The sequence below is a fragment of the Thyridium curvatum genome (genome assembly GCF_004353045.1).
Source record: "Thyridium curvatum strain D216 chromosome Unknown NODE_137_length_53929_cov_161.071429, whole genome shotgun sequence".
Lineage (NCBI taxonomy): Eukaryota > Fungi > Ascomycota > Sordariomycetes > Thyridiales > Thyridiaceae > Thyridium > Thyridium curvatum.
Window position 1 is genome coordinate 33,849 of NW_022156892.1, and position 20,081 is coordinate 53,929.

At 51.0% G+C, this 20,081-nt stretch overlaps 5 protein-coding genes across 5 annotated transcripts; 3 read left to right on the forward strand and 2 right to left on the reverse strand.

Annotated features, from left to right (window-relative positions):
• Positions 1-158: 158 nt before the first annotated feature.
• E0L32_012118 (uncharacterized protein) lies at positions 159-2,744 on the forward strand (the record flags this gene model as incomplete). The annotated part of the gene is made up of 2 exons (XM_031134923.1): positions 159-191; positions 249-2,744. The coding sequence occupies 2 exons, from the start codon at positions 159-161 to the stop codon at positions 2,742-2,744; spliced, it is 2,529 nt and encodes an 842-aa protein (XP_030999295.1).
• A 628-nt stretch (positions 2,745-3,372) lies between these two features.
• On the reverse strand, positions 3,373-7,627 carry E0L32_012119 (uncharacterized protein; the record flags this gene model as incomplete). The annotated part of the gene is made up of 13 exons (XM_031134925.1): positions 3,373-3,427; positions 3,480-3,595; positions 3,682-3,778; positions 3,892-4,190; positions 4,247-4,291; positions 4,403-4,985; positions 5,897-5,926; positions 5,980-6,101; positions 6,168-6,261; positions 6,386-6,684; positions 6,750-6,794; positions 6,902-7,499; positions 7,557-7,627. The coding sequence occupies 13 exons, from the start codon at positions 7,625-7,627 to the stop codon at positions 3,373-3,375; spliced, it is 2,454 nt and encodes an 817-aa protein (XP_030999296.1).
• Positions 7,628-10,015: 2,388 nt separating this feature from the next.
• On the forward strand, positions 10,016-11,621 carry E0L32_012120 (uncharacterized protein; the record flags this gene model as incomplete). The annotated part of the gene is made up of 4 exons (XM_031134926.1): positions 10,016-10,302; positions 10,375-10,802; positions 10,862-11,388; positions 11,442-11,621. The coding sequence occupies 4 exons, from the start codon at positions 10,016-10,018 to the stop codon at positions 11,619-11,621; spliced, it is 1,422 nt and encodes a 473-aa protein (XP_030999297.1).
• Positions 11,622-15,382: 3,761 nt separating this feature from the next.
• On the forward strand, positions 15,383-16,338 carry E0L32_012121 (uncharacterized protein; the record flags this gene model as incomplete). The annotated part of the gene is made up of 3 exons (XM_031134927.1): positions 15,383-15,493; positions 15,542-15,917; positions 15,974-16,338. The coding sequence occupies 3 exons, from the start codon at positions 15,383-15,385 to the stop codon at positions 16,336-16,338; spliced, it is 852 nt and encodes a 283-aa protein (XP_030999298.1).
• A 111-nt stretch (positions 16,339-16,449) lies between these two features.
• Positions 16,450-20,049, reverse strand: E0L32_012122 (uncharacterized protein; the record flags this gene model as incomplete). The annotated part of the gene is made up of 3 exons (XM_031134928.1): positions 16,450-16,582; positions 16,737-19,568; positions 19,751-20,049. 3 exons carry the CDS (start codon positions 20,047-20,049, stop codon positions 16,450-16,452), a joined length of 3,264 nt encoding a protein of 1,087 aa, XP_030999299.1.
• Between the last annotated feature and the right edge of the window lie 32 nt (positions 20,050-20,081).

Sequence of the window (20,081 nt, forward strand, 5' to 3'; positions counted from 1 at the left end):
TGCCATACTACACGCGCATCAAGTACACCACAAAGGGGACATACACACTCTGCAAATCTTGGCATTTCGGTTTCTTTCGAGTCCCTAGGTACATCCCTCACTGGCCTCCAGAAGAAGGGAGAGAAAACAAAGGCTGTCATACGACGACAACCACCAGCATGGCCCGAGCTTTCAAGGAAGACATGGCTATTGTGCCAGACAGATCCAGTTGACTATCAAGACTAACGCAGCGCTTCCCACTCCTGCAGAGGAAGCGAGGCGTTGCGTTAGTCGTCATCGCCGTGCTCGTCGTCGTCGGCGGCGGTCTGTCCGGCCTCGCCGCCCTGCGCCACCGCGGCGGCGGCTCCTCGAGCAGCGGCGCCGCGGCCAGCGACGAGATCACCGACGACACGCACTTTTACGGCCAGTCCGAGCCCGTCTACCCGGCGCCCGAGGCCAAGGGCACGGGCGAGTGGGCGGCCGCGTACGAGAAGGCGGCGGCCATGGTCAGGAACATGACCTTTGCCGAGAAGATCAGCCTCACGGCCGGCGTGCGCGCCGAGACGAGCTGCTCCGGCAACGTCCCCGCCGTCAAGCGTCTCGGGTTCCCGGGTATGTGCATGAGCGACGCCGGCCAGGGCCTGCGGATGACCGACTTTGTCAGCTCCTTCCCCAGCGGCATCCACGTCGGCTCGAGCTGGAACCGGGGCCTTGCCCGGAGGCGAGCGAGGGAGATGGGCGCCGAGTTCAAGAGGAAAGGGGTCAACGTCCTGCTCGGCCCGGTGGTGGGACCCCTAGGGAGGACGGTGCTGGGAGGCCGGAACTGGGAGGGCTTTTCTGTCGACCCATATCTATCTGGGCAGTTCGCCTTCGAGACCGTGACGGGCGTGCAGGCAGTCGGAGTCATGACGAGCACGAAGCACTACATCGGCAACGAGCAAGAGACGAACAGGATGCCCTCGGGCCAGACGCAGGCCGTCTCTGCCAATATAGACGACAAGACGATGCACGAGGTCTACCTCTGGCCCTTTCAAGACGCTGTTCGCGCCGGCACCGCCAACATCATGTGCTCCTACCAGCGCGTCAACAACTCGTATGGGTGCGCCAACAGCAAGACGCTCAACGGGCTCCTGAAGACGGAGCTCGGGTTCCAGGGCTTCGTCGTGACGGACTGGAACGCCTTGTACACGGGGTCCGCGGCCGCACTTGCCGGCCTGGACATGGCCATGCCCGGCGACGAAGGGCTCTGGGGCGACAAGCTCGCCGAAGCGGTCAAGAACGGCACGGTCCCGGAATCCCGCCTGACGGACATGGCCACGAGGATCATCGCCGCGTGGTACCGACTCGGCCAGGACGCAGACTTCCCCGATCCGGGCGTCGGCATGCCGCCGGACCTGTCCAAGCCGCACCAGATAGTGGACGGCAGGAATGCCTCGTCCAAGCCCGTTCTCCTGGACGGCGCCATCGAGGGCCACGTCCTGGTGAAGAACGTGAACAAGACGCTGCCGCTAAAGTCACCCCGGATGGTCTCCATCTTTGGGTACTCGGCCAAGAGCCCCGACCAGAACAACTGCGTCGGGCCCGGCGCCCTCGCCTGGATGAACGGGCTCGGCTTCACGTCGGGCGCCACGCCGCAGGACGCGGGCATCTCTACGGCCGGCACGATATACAGCGGCGGCGGCTCCGGCGCGACCTCGCAGTCGCTCCTGAGCTCACCGTACGACGCCCTGGTGAGCCAGTTCTTCGAGGACGGCACCGAGGCGTTCTGGGACCTGACGTCGGCCGAGCCCGCCGTCAACCCGGCCTCGGACGTCTGCCTCGTCCTCGCCAACTCGTACGCCTCGGAGGGCTACGACCGCCCCGCCGCGCGCGACGACTACACCGACGGCCTCGTCAGGCGCGTCGCCGACCAGTGCAACAACACCGTCGTCGTCGTCCACAACGCCGGCGCGCGGCTCGTCGACCGGTTCGTCGACCACCCCAACGTCACGGCGCTCATGTTTGCGCACCTGCCCGGCCAGCACTCGGGCCGGGCCCTGGCCTCGCTGCTCTACGGCCGGGCCAACCCGTCGGGCAAGCTGCCCTACACCGTGGCCAGGAACGAGTCCGACTACGGCGGCGGCGGCGGCGGCGGCGTCTACGCGCCCGCCAGGGGCGAGGGCCGGTTCCGGTGGTTCCCGCAGGCCGACTTCTCCGAGGGCGCGCTCGTCGACTACCGCCACTTTGACGCCCGGGGCATCGAGCCGCGGTACGAGTTCGGCTTCGGGCTGTCGTACACGACCTTTGCCTACAGCGACCTGCGCATCACCAGCCTTCTGTCCTCCACCAATAGCAGCGCGAGCAACAACAGCACCAACAGCACCAACAGCACGGGCGAGTACCCGGTCGGGCCCGTCAGGGAAGGCGGGCCCGCGGACCTCTGGGACGTCGTGGCGCGCGTGACGGCCAACGTCACCAACACGGGAGACGTCGGCGGCGCCGAGGCGGCCCAGCTCTACGTGTCGATGCCTCCTGGCGGCGGCGGCGGCGACGGCGACGGCGACCGTGACGACGACGTCCCCGTCCGCCAGCTCCGGGGCTTCGACAAGCCGTTCATCGGCGCGGGGCGGTCGGCGACGGTCAGCTTCGCGCTCACGAGGCGGGACCTGAGCGCGTGGGAGGTCGCGGCGCAGAGGTGGCGCCTGCGCCGCCGGGGCGCGTCGTACGGGGTGTACGTCGGGCCGAGCAGCAGGAGGCTGCCGCTGCGGGGGGAGCTGGTGCTGTGAGCACGTGTCTGCTTTTTATTATTTCGGTTGAGGGAAAAGTTACTGTGCGATGTACAAACAAGCCTCTGTGTGTCAGTGGTCAGTGAGTCTCTACAGGGGCTGGAAATAGAGAGAGAGAGAGAGAGAGAGGGCTGGGACCCAATATGCACATACGGGGTAGCACTTTGCCGATGCTGGTTCGGGTATATTCCTGGGCTGACTCTGGCTTCTTGAAGTAGCAATACGTCTCGGTGGGTGGATAGGGGTTAGTATTAAGCTAGAGCTAAGGCTATGAGGTGTACGAAGTAGTCTCTCAAGGGCAGTGGGAGGTTCCAAGGGGTCTCAAGCCTGAGGGGGGTCCAAGGACAAGGGCCCAGAAGAGAAAGGAAAATGGGAAAGTTCAATGGACAATCTGGGGGGTTGCGAGTGGTAAAAAGAAACAAAGGCAAAAGGGAAAGAGGAATAAGGAAAAGGCTCCAACAAGCATCCTCACAAGCCACCACCACATGCTCCCTGTTCATCCTGCTCAACCAAAGTCCCATCAGAGGATCTATACCTGGTTGCTGAACCAATCCACCACACCTTATCCAGTGTTGTAGGTAGATATTGAGCGCCCCTGTGAAGAAGATCGCGCTGTTTTGTCAGACCTCTAGTTCAACCGAGACAGGCCGTATTCGGCGGCTCCACGAGGTACAATGCACGAGCTAGGCGCAGTTAGTAATGAGTGCATAGAAAGAGGGATCCGACCAAACTCACAAATCGTCAAGAACAAAGATCGGAGGGCCCGGGGCTTGCAGGGCTTGCCTCATGCCCCACTGCACAAATTCCTTGATTTCGGGGTTTTGCGACATTGGTCCCACCAGGACGACAGCCTAAACCAAAGTAATTAGCTTGATGACCAAGGTACAGAATAAATGGACAGTCAGTATGCTGAGGAGGGATTTAGAAGGAAGCTCACCTTAGGGCTGTTGCACTCCGGCCTTCGGCAAAAGTCGACGATTGCATCCGCGATAGGCAGTGTCGCTGGCCTAAAGATAGAAGTGATAAGATCGTCCCTTGTCTCATGTCAGCTTTCTGGTTGTCTCCTTGAAACAAAACGACAGAACAAGATCACCACATGGCCGCGTCGTGTGGCTTTGAATGTCTTTCGCTGGCTGGTGAAACTTACCGATGGATACTCCCAGGCCGGCCGTCAGCAGTGGAGTACTGGAAAAACCCCCTCAAAGATGTGGCTGAGAAGTTAAGTTTCACCTTGTCCCAGCGAGCGGAAGCGTCCGCTCTCTCCTTATGGGTCGTCGGAGACCAGTCTTGCTCGGTCTTACGAGTCGAACGCTCGAGCGCCTTCGTAATCAACTTCCAGAAGTTGATGTCCATCCCGAACAAGCCATTGAGGAGGCACTTAGTACCCGACGAGGCGGGTGTGTCGGGACTGGAGCCTGTAGTCGGGAGGTTGATTGCAGTCACATCCTATGGCCATAGTTAGCAGATACAAATGATGTCAAACTGGATTAGTAATGACTTACGATAGTGACATCGCCGCCATTGACAACGATGATGGGATCACCCGCCTGTCTCTTTTGTCAGCCTCTGAAGTCAAATATATATATATATATTTCATCCTTTGAGCTCGGACTGTTGTGTCTGTCCGGTCATGGTGAGATCTGTAGGGGTCGACATACCTTAATGAGTGGCAACGGGTGGGCAAGCAGGCAACTCGGCATAGCCCGCGCTACAGCCTCATGCTCCGGAATGAAGGCGAGGCTATCAGCAAAGCCAGCGATACCAGCGAGATGAGCAGCGTTTTCGAACCTACCCTTGACACCGCTATCCCAGCCATTCGGATATGTGATGACGACGCTGATGCGGCACTTCACTCCCTGGGCTTCGAACATCTGGATATCTCCCCGGGCGAGCTCCCAGAGACCCTTCAGAGAGATCGAAGCCAACTGAGCGGCATCCATGGTGGTATTGATATTAGATATGTAGCCACGCAGATGCTCCAGTAGTGCTGGATCGGCATTGCTCGAAGCCGTAGCCCAGTCGCCTCCCAGCACAAGAGGCAGAGTCAAGTACTTAAAATCCTGGTACAGCATGGGTGGAACTTGGAGCGCCGGGGAACGTCCATCGGGTCCTACGAACTTGACTGCACCGGTGGACTGGCTGATAGCGAGACGAGTGGGGAAATCGAGTGGACAAATAGTCTGGTCTAGCCAGGGGTGCTGCTCGCAGGCGCTTCGTAGGACGACACGATAGCTGGAACGACTGTGGGAAATGGCAGTGAGCTAGATATTCCTTCATCAAGTAGCTTGGGATGCTTGGATACTTGCGTTATTCCAATAGTCAATGCGACCGAGGCATTAGACCTGCAGACGTGATGATGAGGCATGGTCTAAACTGCCCAAGCGAGAACGGCTGTATCTGATGAAGAAGTCTTGGGGGCACGGTATATGGCGAGCAAACAGACTGTGGAAGAAACGGAGTTGCTGGGAGTTGGTGTCAGACGTTGGTGGGAGGAATTGGTGGTAAAAGTCGGTTGTTATATAATAATGAGCTTGGGAGATTCGGGTTAGGAATCGCCACCGGTGGGTGGGTGATGGCTATTTATACACAGAAGCTACAGAATACCTGTTTTACTTGTCACTGGGATGTCTCTGGAATCAGAGTGTTGTTATTCTTTTGTCTCTTTGATTTTGTCTAGGGGCAGTCTAAAGGGATCTTGGGGAGGGGGCAAAAAGAAGAACAGAAAGGGAAAGGAGAGTGAAGTTCAATGGTCTTTTTTTTTGGTTTGGGGGGGGGCAAAAAGAAGAACAAAGGAGAGTGAAGAACAGAAAGAGAAAGGAGAGTGAAGTTTCAATGGTCTTTTTTTTTGGTTTGGAGGGGGCGGGTTGGTTCCGAGAGGTGTGAAACAAAAAGGAAAATGTGCAAAAAGGAAAATGTGCAAGAGGAAAATGTGTAAGAGGAGTGCAAAAGGAAAAGCGTTCCTGGCGAATCCTGCTCGCATCACAAGTCACCCTCCAACTAACTTGTCCGCTCATCCGAATCCAACAGAGCCTTGGGCCATCATCCGGTTGCTGAGCCAAGTCCTCCGCCCCACAGGCGCTCGTTGTCGAGATTGGGCACTGCTGAAGAAGGTTCTGCCCTTGCATCAAGCCTTTAGCAGAGACATGCCGTACCGAGCAGCTCCATACTGGACTGCGTTCCAGCTGGGCACAGTTAGCAATGAGTGCATCAAAAGGCGGGGTCAGCCGGAACTCACATGTGGTGGTCCTCCCGAACTAGAACCGTAGGACACTCGTCTCCCAAGTCGCACCTCAAGCCGTGACGCACCATGGCCTGGATCTGGGGGTTGAGCGAGAGTCCTCCCGTCATGAATACAACCTAAACATCAAAGTTAGTGAACTACAGAAGCAAAGAGACAGCCAGAATGCGTGGGCGGGAGCTCACCTTTGGGCTCTTGCACTCCGGCTTGCGGCAAAGGGCAACGATGGATTTCACAATGGCCTGGCTCGCAGGCCGAAAGATGGATATCATGTCGTCCCTGGTCACAAGTTAGCCTTCCGGTTGGTTTCCCTGAAATGAAGATGAAAGAAAGGAAGGGTCGACAAGAAAACCCGTTTCAGCATCGCCACATGGCTGTGTCGTGTGGGCTTGGTGAGACTCACCGGTGGATGGAGAAGGGCTTGCCTTCAACCTTGTACTTGAATGAGCCCGTCATCAAATCCAGTGCCGTGAAATTGGGCTTGTCCTTGATCCATTTATCCAAAGCATGCTGTTTCTCCCCGCGGATCTCAGGTGTCCAGTCTTCCTCGGTCTTGCCAGTCACACGCTCGATGGACTGCGTGATCAGGTTGTCGAAGTTGAAGTCGATCGCTACTGACCCATCGAGAATGTAATGGGCACCAGAAGGTTCCGCCGTCTCAGGGCTTGAGTCTATGCCCGGGTAGTTGATCGCAATCACATCCTATGGTCGGGTTTAGTGGACATACATCATTTTGAATTGGATTGATGCGGCTGGGAAGAACTCACGATGTTGATACCGCCGCAATTGGTGATGATGATGGGATCACCGGGCTGTCTTCTTTGTCAGTCTCTGAGATCAGATACATATTTTTTGCGTCGCTCAGGCTCGGGCTGTTTCATCTGCTCTGCCATGGGCAAGTCTGTGGGAGTCGGCCTACCTGAACTTCGACCTCGGGCAAGGTCTGCAAATCATGTGCTGCCGACCATGCGGCAGCTGCGTGCTCTGTCATGAGGAGGACATTGGGGGGATCACCAGAGCCTTTCAGCCCTGCCAGTCTGAGGGCTTCCTCAAACCTACCCTTGGCAAGGCCGCAGGTGTCCCAGTAGTGTGGATATGCGATAATGACCTGGAGTTGACCCCTGGTCCGCTGAGCACCGACTTCCAACTGCTCGAGCTCTGCCAAGGCGAGATCCCAGAGACCCTTCAGGGAGGTTGCGATCAGTTCAGAGGAACTGCCAGGGGTCTCAAATGACCCAAGGCAGTCTCGCAGAAACCCCAAGAGTGCCGGATTGGCATTGTTCGCCGACGGATCCCATTCCTCGTCGGCCATAAGAGCAAGCTTGAAGTTTTTATACTCCTGACGTGTTCCTTCATTGGCAGACGAAGGTGGGTCAGGTCCCACAAACGTGATGGTGTCGGTGTTCTCGTCTCTGGCAAGACGAGTAGGAAACTTGACGGGACAAATAACCTCCTCATCGTGATCGAGGGCGTGCTGCTCGCATGCAGATCGTTGGATGATGCAGTAGCCGGAGAAACTGTGAAGATCTGGCAGTCAGCTGGATGTCCTTTCAGCACAGAGCTTGGATGCTCACGTTGTTCCAATGTCAATTGCGACCGAGGCATCCCACTTGCAGACGTGAGAAGAGCGGGTTTGAGCCGGCATGGTTCGAACCGTCCAAGCAAGAAGGGGCGAATCTGGCGAAGAAGCTTGGGTGTTGGAGTTGATCACAGGCCAACAGACTGGGGGAGGAAGGGGTAAAGATCTTTAGACGGTTGTTTCAGTAACTACCACTGCTGGCTGAATGACGAAGATGAATACACGAATACACAGACGCTACCTGGTGAGAGGAGCTGATCTCTCAGATATCAGAAAAAAGAGCGGGATATATCATCGCTGCCTTTGTCGTTTGCTCCAGGCCGGAGAATTCTGCTGATTTCGAAGCCATTCTCCAGACCAGTTTGTCCAAACGTCCAAACCTTGCAAGAGGCCGCAGCGCTCGGCTCACAACAGTCACTTGGTTTGTCGCGTTGCATGTTTCCAGGTCCAGGAGCAGCAAGCACTTGTCTACCTAGGTAGGATGGGACGGGAGCCACATCAAACCAAGCGGCTTCAAGTTCATCGCAGTTTTCAGAGGACGTCATTCCAGTGTACAAAATGCGTTTGGGCGCTCTTCTCCAGCAGGAACCAGTGAGGTGCGCAGCGAGAGGTCGAAGGAGAGGGCCTCATATTTGCAAGGCTTTTTGCAAAGTTTGGAGATTCCATCTTGTAAAACAGCCACAGGTCAACGCAGGCGTCATCATCATGACCTTGTAGTATTGCAGGTAACAGAAAAGATTGCTGCCTCATCGTGAGGCAATTCTGCAAGAACCAAACATGGGCGACTGACCAAACATGGCATGGGCGGGGCAAAGGCTGGTCACAGGTTGGGCGGCGATATTTGTTCAGACGACAAAGGGACAAGTGGTCACACCGCGTGCGTCTCACGAAGCAATCTATAGACGGGCATTCTGCACAGGCCAGAGACCGGGCGAAAAATGCCTCCAGCCGTGCCAAGAGACCAGACCGCCGCAACGATGTCTGATCGGACGGACGGTGCGGGAAACCTCATTGGGGGCCTTTGGAGACGAATGCCCCAGCCCTGTAGAAACCCAAAACTGCGCCACCGAAAAGAAAGAAAGTCCCGAGAACACATCCAAAGGATACTTGGGTAATTACTTGTAGCAGTCATGTGGCGCTGCAGGAGTTACAGAGCACCGCCCAGTGAGTCGAGCTGATTCGACGAGCGAGTCACCCAGCCAGGTGTGGTTGGACAAGGGCAGCGGGGATCGACAACAATCTACCCCCTTCGTTCCGAAAGGCATCAATGATGCAGAAGATGCATGTCCCACTCTAAGGGCTAAGGGGCAAACATCGGAAGCATCGCGGGCATCACGAGCGGCGCGGGACCGATTGACCGGTTCGGACATCAATTTCATTGCTAAACCCCGAGATTCACCTGGCTAAGCCTATGTGTCGGGTGCCCGGGTTTTCAAATAGGAACAAGTCTTCTCACCTGGACACCTGGACACGGTGCTCTAAAGAGCCTGACCCAAGTGGCTCTCCAAACAACACTCTCAACACCTCGAGCCTGTTTCTTTGACTGCCCAGGGTAAAGTAGGTACTGTACTTACCTAGGTAGGTGACAAAGAGGCTCAGCAAAGGCTGCTATCCCCCTCTTTGTACGACCGTGTTCGGAAATCGTCATACCACCCCTTAGAGTTACCTTACCGGGTGGAGGGTGTTTTTAAACAGGGAGCAGTTTGAACAGGCTCACACCAACATGGTGTGAAAATAACAGGCTGTTCAGCAAGTCAAAAGTCCTGTTCACCGCGTCAAAAAGCCTGTCTGAAGGAGCATCTGTTGAAATTGAGAAGTGATGCAAACACGGTCGACGGAACAGACTGTTGCAGCAAAAAAAGTCCTTGCCTGAACCTGTTTGAATGGCTGTTCAAAACTTTTGTCCTGTTCTCATGCCTGTTTTAACACCCTTGCCCGGTAAGGTAGGTATCTGACCTCTCTGGTTTTGCCATCCACCTATGTACTTTATGTAGGTACACAAAGCAAGGTCGTATATGCAAATGTTTCCGCATCCGGGGTACGCCTCTGATGTGGTGGATCTCGTGCACCCTCATTGGCCCTCCAAATTCAAGCCACTGAATCGAGAAGATGCAAATAAAAGAGAGGCTTTAGCGCTGTGACAATGCAGTTTCTCCCACGATGTGCCTGGCTTGGGGCAAGAGCCGCTTGCGGTGATATCCGGAATCAATTTTCCAGCAACAGGACAAAGCCCAAGCCCGGAAACAGCACTTGGGAGCACCATCGAGATTGCGTGGCAATGGCATGGAGAGATCTACGGTCTCTGTATAAAAGCCCTGCAGGCAGCCCGCTGAAAGTTGCATAATCAAATGAAAGTACCCCTACAACCTGACCACTTCCATCCGTTCAACCCATTTCTGTCCGTGAAATCCCTGCTGCCCTCACCGCCGCGAGTTGCGAGGACGTATATATATCATGCCCCGAAAAGCTGTCAAGTCTTCGGCTGCGAAGCCATCATCGAGTCAAAAGGCCGGTGGCAAGCGCAAACGATCCGTCTCTGCAGATTCTTCCAAGCCAGTACCAGGACTTGGCCCGAACAAACGAATTACTCGGTCTGTCACCCGCCGGCTCCAGCAGGAGATGGCCGATAAGATGGTGGCGCAGAATGTCCCGTCCCCGGACCCTGTTCAGGCCGAAGAGGGCCATCTCCCGTCCCCGGACCCTGTTCAGGCCGAAGAGACCCAGCCGAAAGAAGCCAGCGGGTAAGTCATCATTGCAGAGCAGTCCCTTGGCACAAGACAGTAGGACATGGCTAATGATTTGGACAATACCAGTGGCTATGTCAAGTCCAGATTCATTTTTAGAGGTCCTGCGGAATCTCCCCCCGATGACTACTTCAACGCGACGGAGAATGACGAAGAGAACCAGCGCTGGCGAGGGAATTGGTTGAATGGCAAACTTTGGGAGGGTGACTTCATCCACATAGCCTGGGGCCACGCCGACCACTATATCGGGATATTGGCACACCGCTTGGCGGCATTGAGCATGGGCTGGGAGGCACTCAAGCCGGCAGACCAGAAGTACCTCAGCAGCTGGGCCGCCAACGCCAAGGGACACATGGACAAGCTCACAGGAAACAAGGAGCTACTGGAGGCCTGGATATGGCACATCCTCTGGGACAGGCTCTTCTCTCCCGAATGTGATGATAAGTGGCACGGCGAACAGTGGGCAGCATATGGCAAAATCTGTAGTTATTTGAGAGGTAAGACAGGAAGCAGCTGCTCCACTCCCAAGGCCGAATCGTGCTAATCTTATGGGCAGGACGCACAACACGTATCGACAATAGCTTCACTAGGTGCTTTCACAACTGGAGGTGGTCTACAACGCACATGCTCTCGGCGATGCACGGCAGCCATGTGGACCCAGCCTGGCTGTGTACCATCCTTCGGGGTGAGCTGTCTGGGCTTTTCAAATACTCTGACCCTGACCGATTCGACGAAGACCTGCTCAATGCAGCGGAGGCTGCCATCCGTCTCGACAAGTATATCCAGGGGTGCAAGCACGATATAACACTGTTCATGGCACACCCGGAGACGGGCACAAGCTTTGGCTTTCGGTGCGACGCGCGCGGATCCAAGCTGATGCAAACCTGGGAGCAGGAGCAGGACCCGAGAGATAGGGCGTATGATGACCCGGCTGGTTCGCTTGTCGACTTCATCCAACGCCCGGGAGTAAAGACTTACGGTAAACAGGAGGTTTGCCCAGTGCCTCTGTGGGTCAAGTCGCACGAAGAAGAAGTATATGTTGGCGCCTACGACCAGGTGGGGGCTCTACAGATCCCGATGCGAGTGATCTGCAGATCCGCATGAAATGAGTCAGAGCGACTTGTCTGGTGAACAAGGCAGTGGCGGCAGTGTCAGTGGCGGCGACGACACGAAAACCGTGTTCCGGGAGCAGGGTGTGGTTGAGGAGGGAAGAGGAGGAAGAGGATCAGGAAGAGCAGGAGGAGGAGAACAAGAAGAAGAAGGATAAGAAGGAGACGGGCAAGGAGATGAAGAAGAGGATGACGACAAAGAGATGAAGGAGGAGTGCTATTCTTTCCTATACTGTTGTTCCTATTTTCTATTAAAGCACTCTCTTTCTTCCATCCAGAAAGAGAAAAAGAACAGAAAAAAAAACTTGAAAAAGGAGACGCCTACCTATTCTCATATGATAGGAACTCACTCATATGTGCGTGCCCCTCACTTCCCAGGTGAATTCATCACGAACGGCCTCATACCATCCTCATCCTTATCAGAGCCCTCGCCTCCAGACACAACGCCAAGGGTGAAAGGGCGCTTCTGAAGATGCAGTGGAGGAGATACACCGCCCTGGCAGGCCCTGGCACTCAGACATACCTGGATAAGGTAGAATATGTACATATCCATGCCTGCGTGTGAAAGGTTTGAATGGATTAGGACTCTTAATTTGACCGGGCCACGGTCTGTAGATCTGATATCAAAAGTGCCTCTCCTGGCAGATCAGACTTTTGTACATGTAGTTGATGCAGTTGGGTGAGAATTCCAGAATTACAGTGGCTCACCTGCCCCATTTACAGTATCGACTCCACCCCACCCCACCACCTGGTAACTAACTACCTAACTAACTAATTGCCTACTGAAAAAGACGCCTAGAAACGTAGGGTCAAAAATGGTGGTTTATTGTGGCCTAAGAGAAGAAGAAGAGGAGCCAGGCCTGAAGGCGAAATTAATGGTGCTAAGGCTACTTTTTAGGTGGGTCGCACAGCCATACCTCATAGGACGGCCGGGAGCAAGAATGTGAGACGACCCCGCCAAGCTCTCTATCAAGCTAAGCCCTAATGAAAAACCAGAGACTTAAGCCTAAAATAGAGAGAAAAATAATATGTGCCTGGTCTTTTAAAACTTATGTCCTACTGAGTTCTAATCCTTTCTATATAGCAATGTTCCTAAGAATTAATTTTGTAGTAAACTCTTTATGGCTCTCTATAAACTCTACAGCTGTCCTATTATCTAGGTTTATATTATAGTTTATAGGTAGGAAAAGCTTTAAGTTATTGATATAGACTTTCTAAGCTAGTATTCTGTTATTAATATACTTAATCTAGTATGACATTAGGCTTGTCTTCTCTACTACTAGCTTAGGTCCTGACTATACTAGAAGAAACTTACTATAATTAGTGCTAATCTTTACTTACTTCTCCTATATAAGATAACTAATAGGTAGATCTAGTACTCCTCTAATCTTTTTATTATACTTCTTAGACACCTCTAGATTTTATAGCTAAAATATATCTCTCTTCTCTATAACTAAGTTATAATAGCTGGTGATAGCTGATATATAAGACAGATCTTAAACTATATCAGAGCTCTTAGTCATAAGTACTTCTATAACCTTAGGATCTATAACTATAGGCACCTTAGTTCTATAGACTCCTAACTAAGTGCTAAATATAATCTTAGCTGGTATGATCCTAAGACTTAGTATATATTAAGAGTTGATGTTTATAATAAGGCTGGTAAGTGTGGTGGTTTAGTTCTCCAACCTGATTTTATTTTATGATATGGCCTATTTTATAAGCTGGTCTTTTATAAGGCAAACCATATATTCAGGCAATCCTATTGACTAAGAATATAAGGTAGATCTAAATATCAAGCTAGTGCCAAACTTATTGAATAGATCTTATATAAGTAAGTTCTTAAAATAGCTCCTATTATCCTAATAGAGAACCCTAGGCCAGCTAAAAATCAGGATCTAATTATAGACCTAAGTTATAATAATAGTGTATTTAGTAGTATCTAATAGTGGCTTATAAATAATAAATCAGGAAAAGTAGTTAATAGCCAATAAGATATATCAGCAGCCGTCTTTTATAGGAGGATTGATTAGGCCTATAAAGTCTTAACCTTAAAGCTTAAATAGTGTAGTGGTAGAGATTTTCCTTAGCAGAAATTAATAAGGATAATTTCTAAGCTGCTGGTACATATAGTATTTTATATACTATACTCTAATATCTATAGCTTATATCAGCTATTAGAAGTGTCCTCTAAGTCAGTAAGCTATGATAAGAGAACTATAATAGCCATAATGGTTATATGCCTAGTTTAGAGTTTTACTAACATACAAACTTAGGACGCATTCTAAAAGTGCCTCATCTATTTTATAGAAGAATAGTTTTCTATTTATAATATAGAACTATCTCACTTAACTCTTAATATAAATCTTATAATAATTCTTAAGACCTTTTAGGCTGTCATCTCCTAGAAGCAGGAACTTTACAATATCTACATACTATTTTCTCTTATAGTTATAGATAAACTTAGTAAAGTCAGAGAGCTAGGTGTTTGATAAGAACTTCTAGGCTGGCTCTCTAAAAGGCAGCACCACCTAAGTAAGACAAACACTTCTGGTCGCCTGCTCTAAGGAGGTGAATAAGTCTGCTAGGAGAAAAGATTTTTCTTTAGGTATATGCCGACCTATAACTAGACCTAAGTCTTCTAAGAGAATCAGTACCTCAGCTTTCTTTATGTCTAGATCTAACCCTTTAGAGTTATTAAAGATAAATCTACTAGTATCTCCCTATAATAGGGAAGAGAGCTATAATATGCTATTAGTAATACTAATAATCTTATTAGAGTTTAGGTGATGATAGAACTTAAGATTGAAGGAATTGATTTTCTTAATAAACTTATAGACTTTACTATAGATCTTAGCTTTATTTACTATAGTCTAGATAATTAAGAGGTAATCTATATAGACTTTCATTAGATAAGACAAGCTCTATAGAATCTAACATACTTCTGCTATAGTCTTTATAATAGTAAGTATTTCTTTTTTAGGAATAGAGTATCTCTTCTTAATATCAGTATAGCTAAAACTAAGGAATATATTGATCTTAATATTATTAAAAAGATTAGAAGTATATGCTATCCCTATAGGATGGTCTTCCTTCAGCTAGAAAAGAATACTACTATAACTAGTCTGGCTAGTATTAGTCATAAGATGCAATTAATAATTATAATCCACACTATAGATTATATTTCTTATAACTAAGTTATAAATCTATTTCACTATAGCTTGGTGTTAAGTTTTCTAGATAGGCTTGTCTTAAGCAACCTAGATTTTCTTTATTAAAGGTTTACTAATTAGAGTGGTTATATCTTATTCCTTAAAGAAAGCTAATTTAATCTACTTTATAAGATCTATATGTCTAGAGATATAGACTTAGAGGAATGAAGTAAGGTAGAGTATCTTACTAATCTCTTCCTAAGTCTTAGGCAGGAGCTCGCTCTATAGCTTTTCCTAGTTAAGAAAATAATGCTGATGTTTATTAGAGGGGAAGATTTTTCTATTATAAAAAGACATGCCTACAGACTTAAGTCTGATATAAAAGAGCTCAGTCTTATTTAGGGCTAGAGAAACCGGCCTAAAAGCCACTTTAGGGAAATAGTGTTTATAAAGGAAATTAAAGTGAGATTTATAAGTTGAACTTAAAAGATAATAATCATCAATATAAACTATATAAGCATCACTAGACTTAGAGTTATAGCTAAGAATTGATAGTATCTTAGTATAAGAAGATTGATCTAGTGTGACGATCCTTGATCCCAAGAGGTAAGACTACTTCGTAGGACCGGAGGCGTGTGGGTTTATGTAAGCAGTAAGTGATGGGCGCTGCTGAGCAATGGTGGGTGACTTGATCGTAGCTAAGATAGCTTCACTCAAAGGTGCTTTATTGAATGAGATACTTTGAATACTGGAGAGCTATCTATGGTAGGTATCTGAGGGTAGACATACGTCCGTATATATAGACAATGGATCACGATGGATCACGGAGTGATCCTGGGTGAGCCTGACGGTGATCCGTACCTGGATCACGGTGTGACCCGTCGTGATCCCTCACGATGGATCACCGTACTCCAGGGTGATCCAGCGGTCCGTGCGTTTCTGCCTATCTTATCGTGCTGACCGCCCTTGGGGCAGTGTCCCGCGGTAGCGGCGGCTGATTCTGTAACACGATGTCCCCCTCCCAGGTCGACGTCCCGACGACCCAAGGCCGTTCTTAAGACCCATCTGCCTGGAACTGGAACTTCTACTGTAGGTGTCAAACTCTCCCCTCGATTCTTCTGGCGTCCTTCTGACAATATGTCCTCAGGCCGCGTCGAGAAGCGGAAGTCCAAGAAAACGATTCAGCGCGCGTCTCTGGTCGCTTTGATCGAATCGTGCGGTATGGAAGTGAAAGAGTGTTCTTTTTGTGCCCGTCACAAGTTGAAGTGTGTCATGATGGAAGGGAATTCGCGATGCAATCATTGTGTTCGTCGTGGTCGGTCCTGCGATAACGCGCCTTTAGGTCCTTCCGGTGAGTTGTCTGGGTGGTTCGTCTTTTTCTCTGTTCGCGCTGATCCTTTCCTTCAGCTTCCCGGCTTCTCTCGGAAAAACGGCGCCTCGAGGCCGCGGAGAAAACTACCGAAGCCGAGTTGTTGGAAGCGCAGCGCTTGCTTAACGAGAAGCTGGCCCGTTTGATGCGACTTCGTATGCAGAAAGAGTCCTTGATCAGTCGTGGAAAAGAGATGGTCCGTCGAGGTTTGGAAGACCTGGATGCTTTAGATGAAGTGGAACGTCGAGAGTCTGATGCGGTGCTGGAGGTGCAGTCTAGCGGTGGTTTCGACGTGATCGACTGGGGTACCGTTGGTTTGGGCGGCGGTCAGTTGCTGACTGGTCTTGACTTTGCTGGTGAAACTGTCGAAGCTTCCGCTGGCAATGCGTCAAGTGTTCCTTAGGTTCCCAGGTGTTTTCTGTAGCGTCGTAGCCTTTCCACTTTACCAAGTATTTCCCGTCCGATACCCTCTGCTCAAGTATCTGCTCGACTTCGTATTCCTCTTCCTCTCCTTCTACTTCCACTGGTTCTTCCAGCCGTACTCCTGGAGGGGCTGGTTCCAGTAGGGAAACGTGAAAAACTGGATGAATTCGCATCGTTTTTGGTAGTGACAGTCTGTAGTTGGATGTCGAGATTTTCTGTACAATCTTGAATGGTCCTAGTTTTTTATGATCCAATTTGTCGCTAGGTCGTTTTGTTGTGATGTTTTTTCGTAGTAGGTAGACCATGTCTCCTTCCGAGAAGGATGGTCCCTTCATCCTTTTTTTGTTGTAGTAGTAACGGACTCGTTCTTGGACGAACTCAAGCTCCGCTTTCAAGGATGCATGCAGTTTCTTAAGGTGTTCTGCCTTGAGAATTGCGGATTCTGCGTTGACCTTGTCTCGTGGTTGTCGGTATGCTTCCGGGTTTCGGCCATAGTTGGCGAAAAACGGTGAGACTTTGGTTGTCTCAGTTGGTGCGCTGTTGTATGCAAATTGTGCGAGTGGTAGCAGCTCTACCCAGTTGTCTTGGTCGTAGTTGACGTAGTTGCGCAAATATGCTTCTAGCACCTGATTCAGACGCTCGGTTTGTCCGTCTGTCTGTGGATGGTACGCCGTAGACAGTTTTTGGTTGGCTCCTAATTGTCCCATCAAGGACGTGTAGAACTTGGATGCAAAGGTGCTTCCTCGGTCCGTAATGATTTCGTGTGGCAATCCGTGGTTAGCCACAACTATCCGTAGGAACGTGAACGCGAGTTGTTCTGCCGTGTGTGATTCGTTAAATGGGAGGAAGTACGCATATTTGGTGAGCCGTTCTGGTATCACCAAAACGCTATCGTACTCGACTCCAGTGGCCGGGTCCTTGGACTTGGGTAACTTGACCACAAAGTCCATAGCCACTGAATACCAGGGTTGTTCTGGTATGGGGATAGGCTGCAGTTCCCCGTAAGGTGGATGTCTTGATGCCTTGTTGCTGTTGCATTCGTGGCATGATTTCCGCACCTTCCTGACTATCCCGTCGAGTCCGGGGAAGTCGTACGTTTCTCGGACTCTTGCCTTGGTCCGTGTGATTCCTTCATGCCCATGGGCTTTGGCCTCATGTATTTCCCGTACGTACTTTTCCCTCAGTGCTGGGGGTACGTAGAGTCGTCCATTATATCTGACCAACGATCCTTTAGGTGGTTTTTCCTTGATGTAGGGATCGTGGTCGTACTGCTGGTAGATCTCTTGTTCTTTTGCCGTGTCTGGCGGTGTGACGAGTTTGGTGAGTGCGATCTGTCGAGGAACGCCTCCCATGCTCCCGTCGGTTCGCATCTGCAGGATGGCTTGTGTTTCTGCAGGTATCTCCTGTTCGTGGTCTGGCCTTCGGCTGAGTGCGTCTGCTCTGCCGTTTTCAGATCCTTTGCGGTACACGATTTTGAAGTTGAATTCCGAGAGGAATTCGGCCCATCGTGTCTGTCTTTTGTTGAGTTCTTTCGACGTCGTGAAGTATGTCAGATTCTTGTGGTCGGTGAACACCGTGATGGGGTGTTGTGTGCCACTTAGGTATGGTCTCCATTCTTTGAAACACTCAATAATCGCCATGAGTTCCTTGTCATGGATTTGATAGTTGAGTTCTGGTCCGTGTAGCTTTTTCGAAAAATATGCTACTGGATGGAGCTTTCCGTCGTTGTCGCGCTGTCCGAGTTGTCCTCCCAGGGCATAGTCGGATGCGTCGGTTTCCAATTCATATGGTCGGTCTGGGTCGGCCATTCGTGTGACTGGTTCTTCAAGCATGTTCTTTTTAACCTGGTCAAAGGCTGCTTGGCACTCGGGTGTCCATTCGAACTTGGTATCTTTCTTCGTGAGGTTGGTTAAGGGGATCGTCAGCCCTCCGTAACCCTTCAGGTACCTCCGGTAGTAATTGGCGAATCCAAGGAAAGATTGCACTTCCTTGACATTCGTTGGTACAGGCCAGTCCTTGACTGCCTCTAATTTCGCTGGGTCCATCTGGACTTGTCCGGGTTTGATCAAATGTCCGAGGTAAACCACCTCCTGGACATGAAACTGACTCTTGTCTGGGTTGACCAATAGATTCGCGTCCTGTAGGGCTTGCAGCACCTGATGGACGTGCTTCCGATGTTGCTCCAAGGTTTTGGAGTAAATCAGGATGTCGTCAAGGTAGACGATAACAAAGTCGTCTAGGTACTTCCGTAACACATCGTTGATCATGTTTTGGAACGAGGCAGGCGCGTTCGTGAGGCCGAAGGGCATTACGAGGTACTCGTAGTGTCCTAGTCGGGTACGAAAGGCTGTTTTCCACTCGTCTCCCTCCTTGATGCGTATGAGGTTGTAGGCACCCGGTAGGTCCAACGCAGTGAACCAGTTGGCGCCATGTAACCTGTCGCGGAGTTCGGTGATCAATGGTAACGGATACCTGTTCTTGATCGTGATGTCGTTGAGTTGTCGATAGTCAACGCACATTCTCCATTCGCCGTTCTTCTTGGGTACCCAGAGGATAGGATATCCTGCTGGTGATTGTGACGGTCGAATATATCCCTTCCTGAGGTTCTCCTCAAGGTACTTCTTCAGCTCGTTTAGCTGTAGTTCATTCAGTCCGTAGATTTTCTGAAATTTCGGCTGCGTCCCTGGTTTGAGGGGTATCTCATGGTCGTAGTGCGAGTGTGGCGGTAGTCCTGTTTCTAATTCCTTCTGGAACAGTTTGCTGTACTGGCGGTACTCTTCTGGTATCGTCGTAATCCCTTCAGGCGTGTCCTTCTTTAGGTACAGTAGCGCTCTGTGGGTTCGTGACTCGCGTGCGTCCTGTCTTTGAGGAGCGGTAGAGGCTGAGTCCTTCTTCGATCGTTCCTGATTGGGCCTCGTTGTCCAAATCAGCTGGCCAGTGAACCAATCGATGGTAGGGTTGTACTTCCGTAGCCATGGTAGTCCTAATATCACGTCGTGTCCCGCCGTGTCGGTGATATCCAAAGTGATCGGTGTTTCCTTGGAGTTAACCATGAGAGAGATTCGCGACGTCTCTCGGTTGATAATTCCTCCGTCGTACTGGACCGGTTTCCCTTCTACCGTACGCAATTCGTAAGGGTCTTTCTTGTAAGCCCATGGTATGTCGAGTTCGTTCACCATTCGTGGTGATATGAAATTTTCCTGAGCTCCGCTGTCTATCAGCGCGGTAGTCTCGTATCCTCTGAGCCGTATTTTCGCCGTAAATGGCGATAGGTCGAAGGTCGCTCTCAGGTCCTTCGCCTTTTTACCGTTCGTTTGGCTCCCTAACGACGGTACTCGTCGTTTTTTGGCACAGACTGGCCAGTGGCTTCTTCACGGAGTTGCCCCACGTACTCCGTATACCGTGCCGGTTGTCCCGTGCGTGATTGTTCTTCCAAGGCGAGCATGGTGGCTTCGAGCACTTGGTCGTGGTGTCTCATCTGTTGTGCTAGCGCTTTGTACTGTCGCTTGTAGGCTAAGTCGAGGCTGACCCGTGGGTTTCGGTCGGCTTCCTCCTTGGCTCGTTCTGTCGCAAGCCGGATTCTTTGTGCCCTTTTCTCTAAGACTTCGGGGTCTGGAGCGGGCTCGTTCCCCAATAATTCGTCCAAGCTGGGCGTCGGGGTGGCAGAGGCACCCTCCCTCACCCTTTGCATTCGTTTCTGTGTCCGACTGTGTCGGAGGTGCA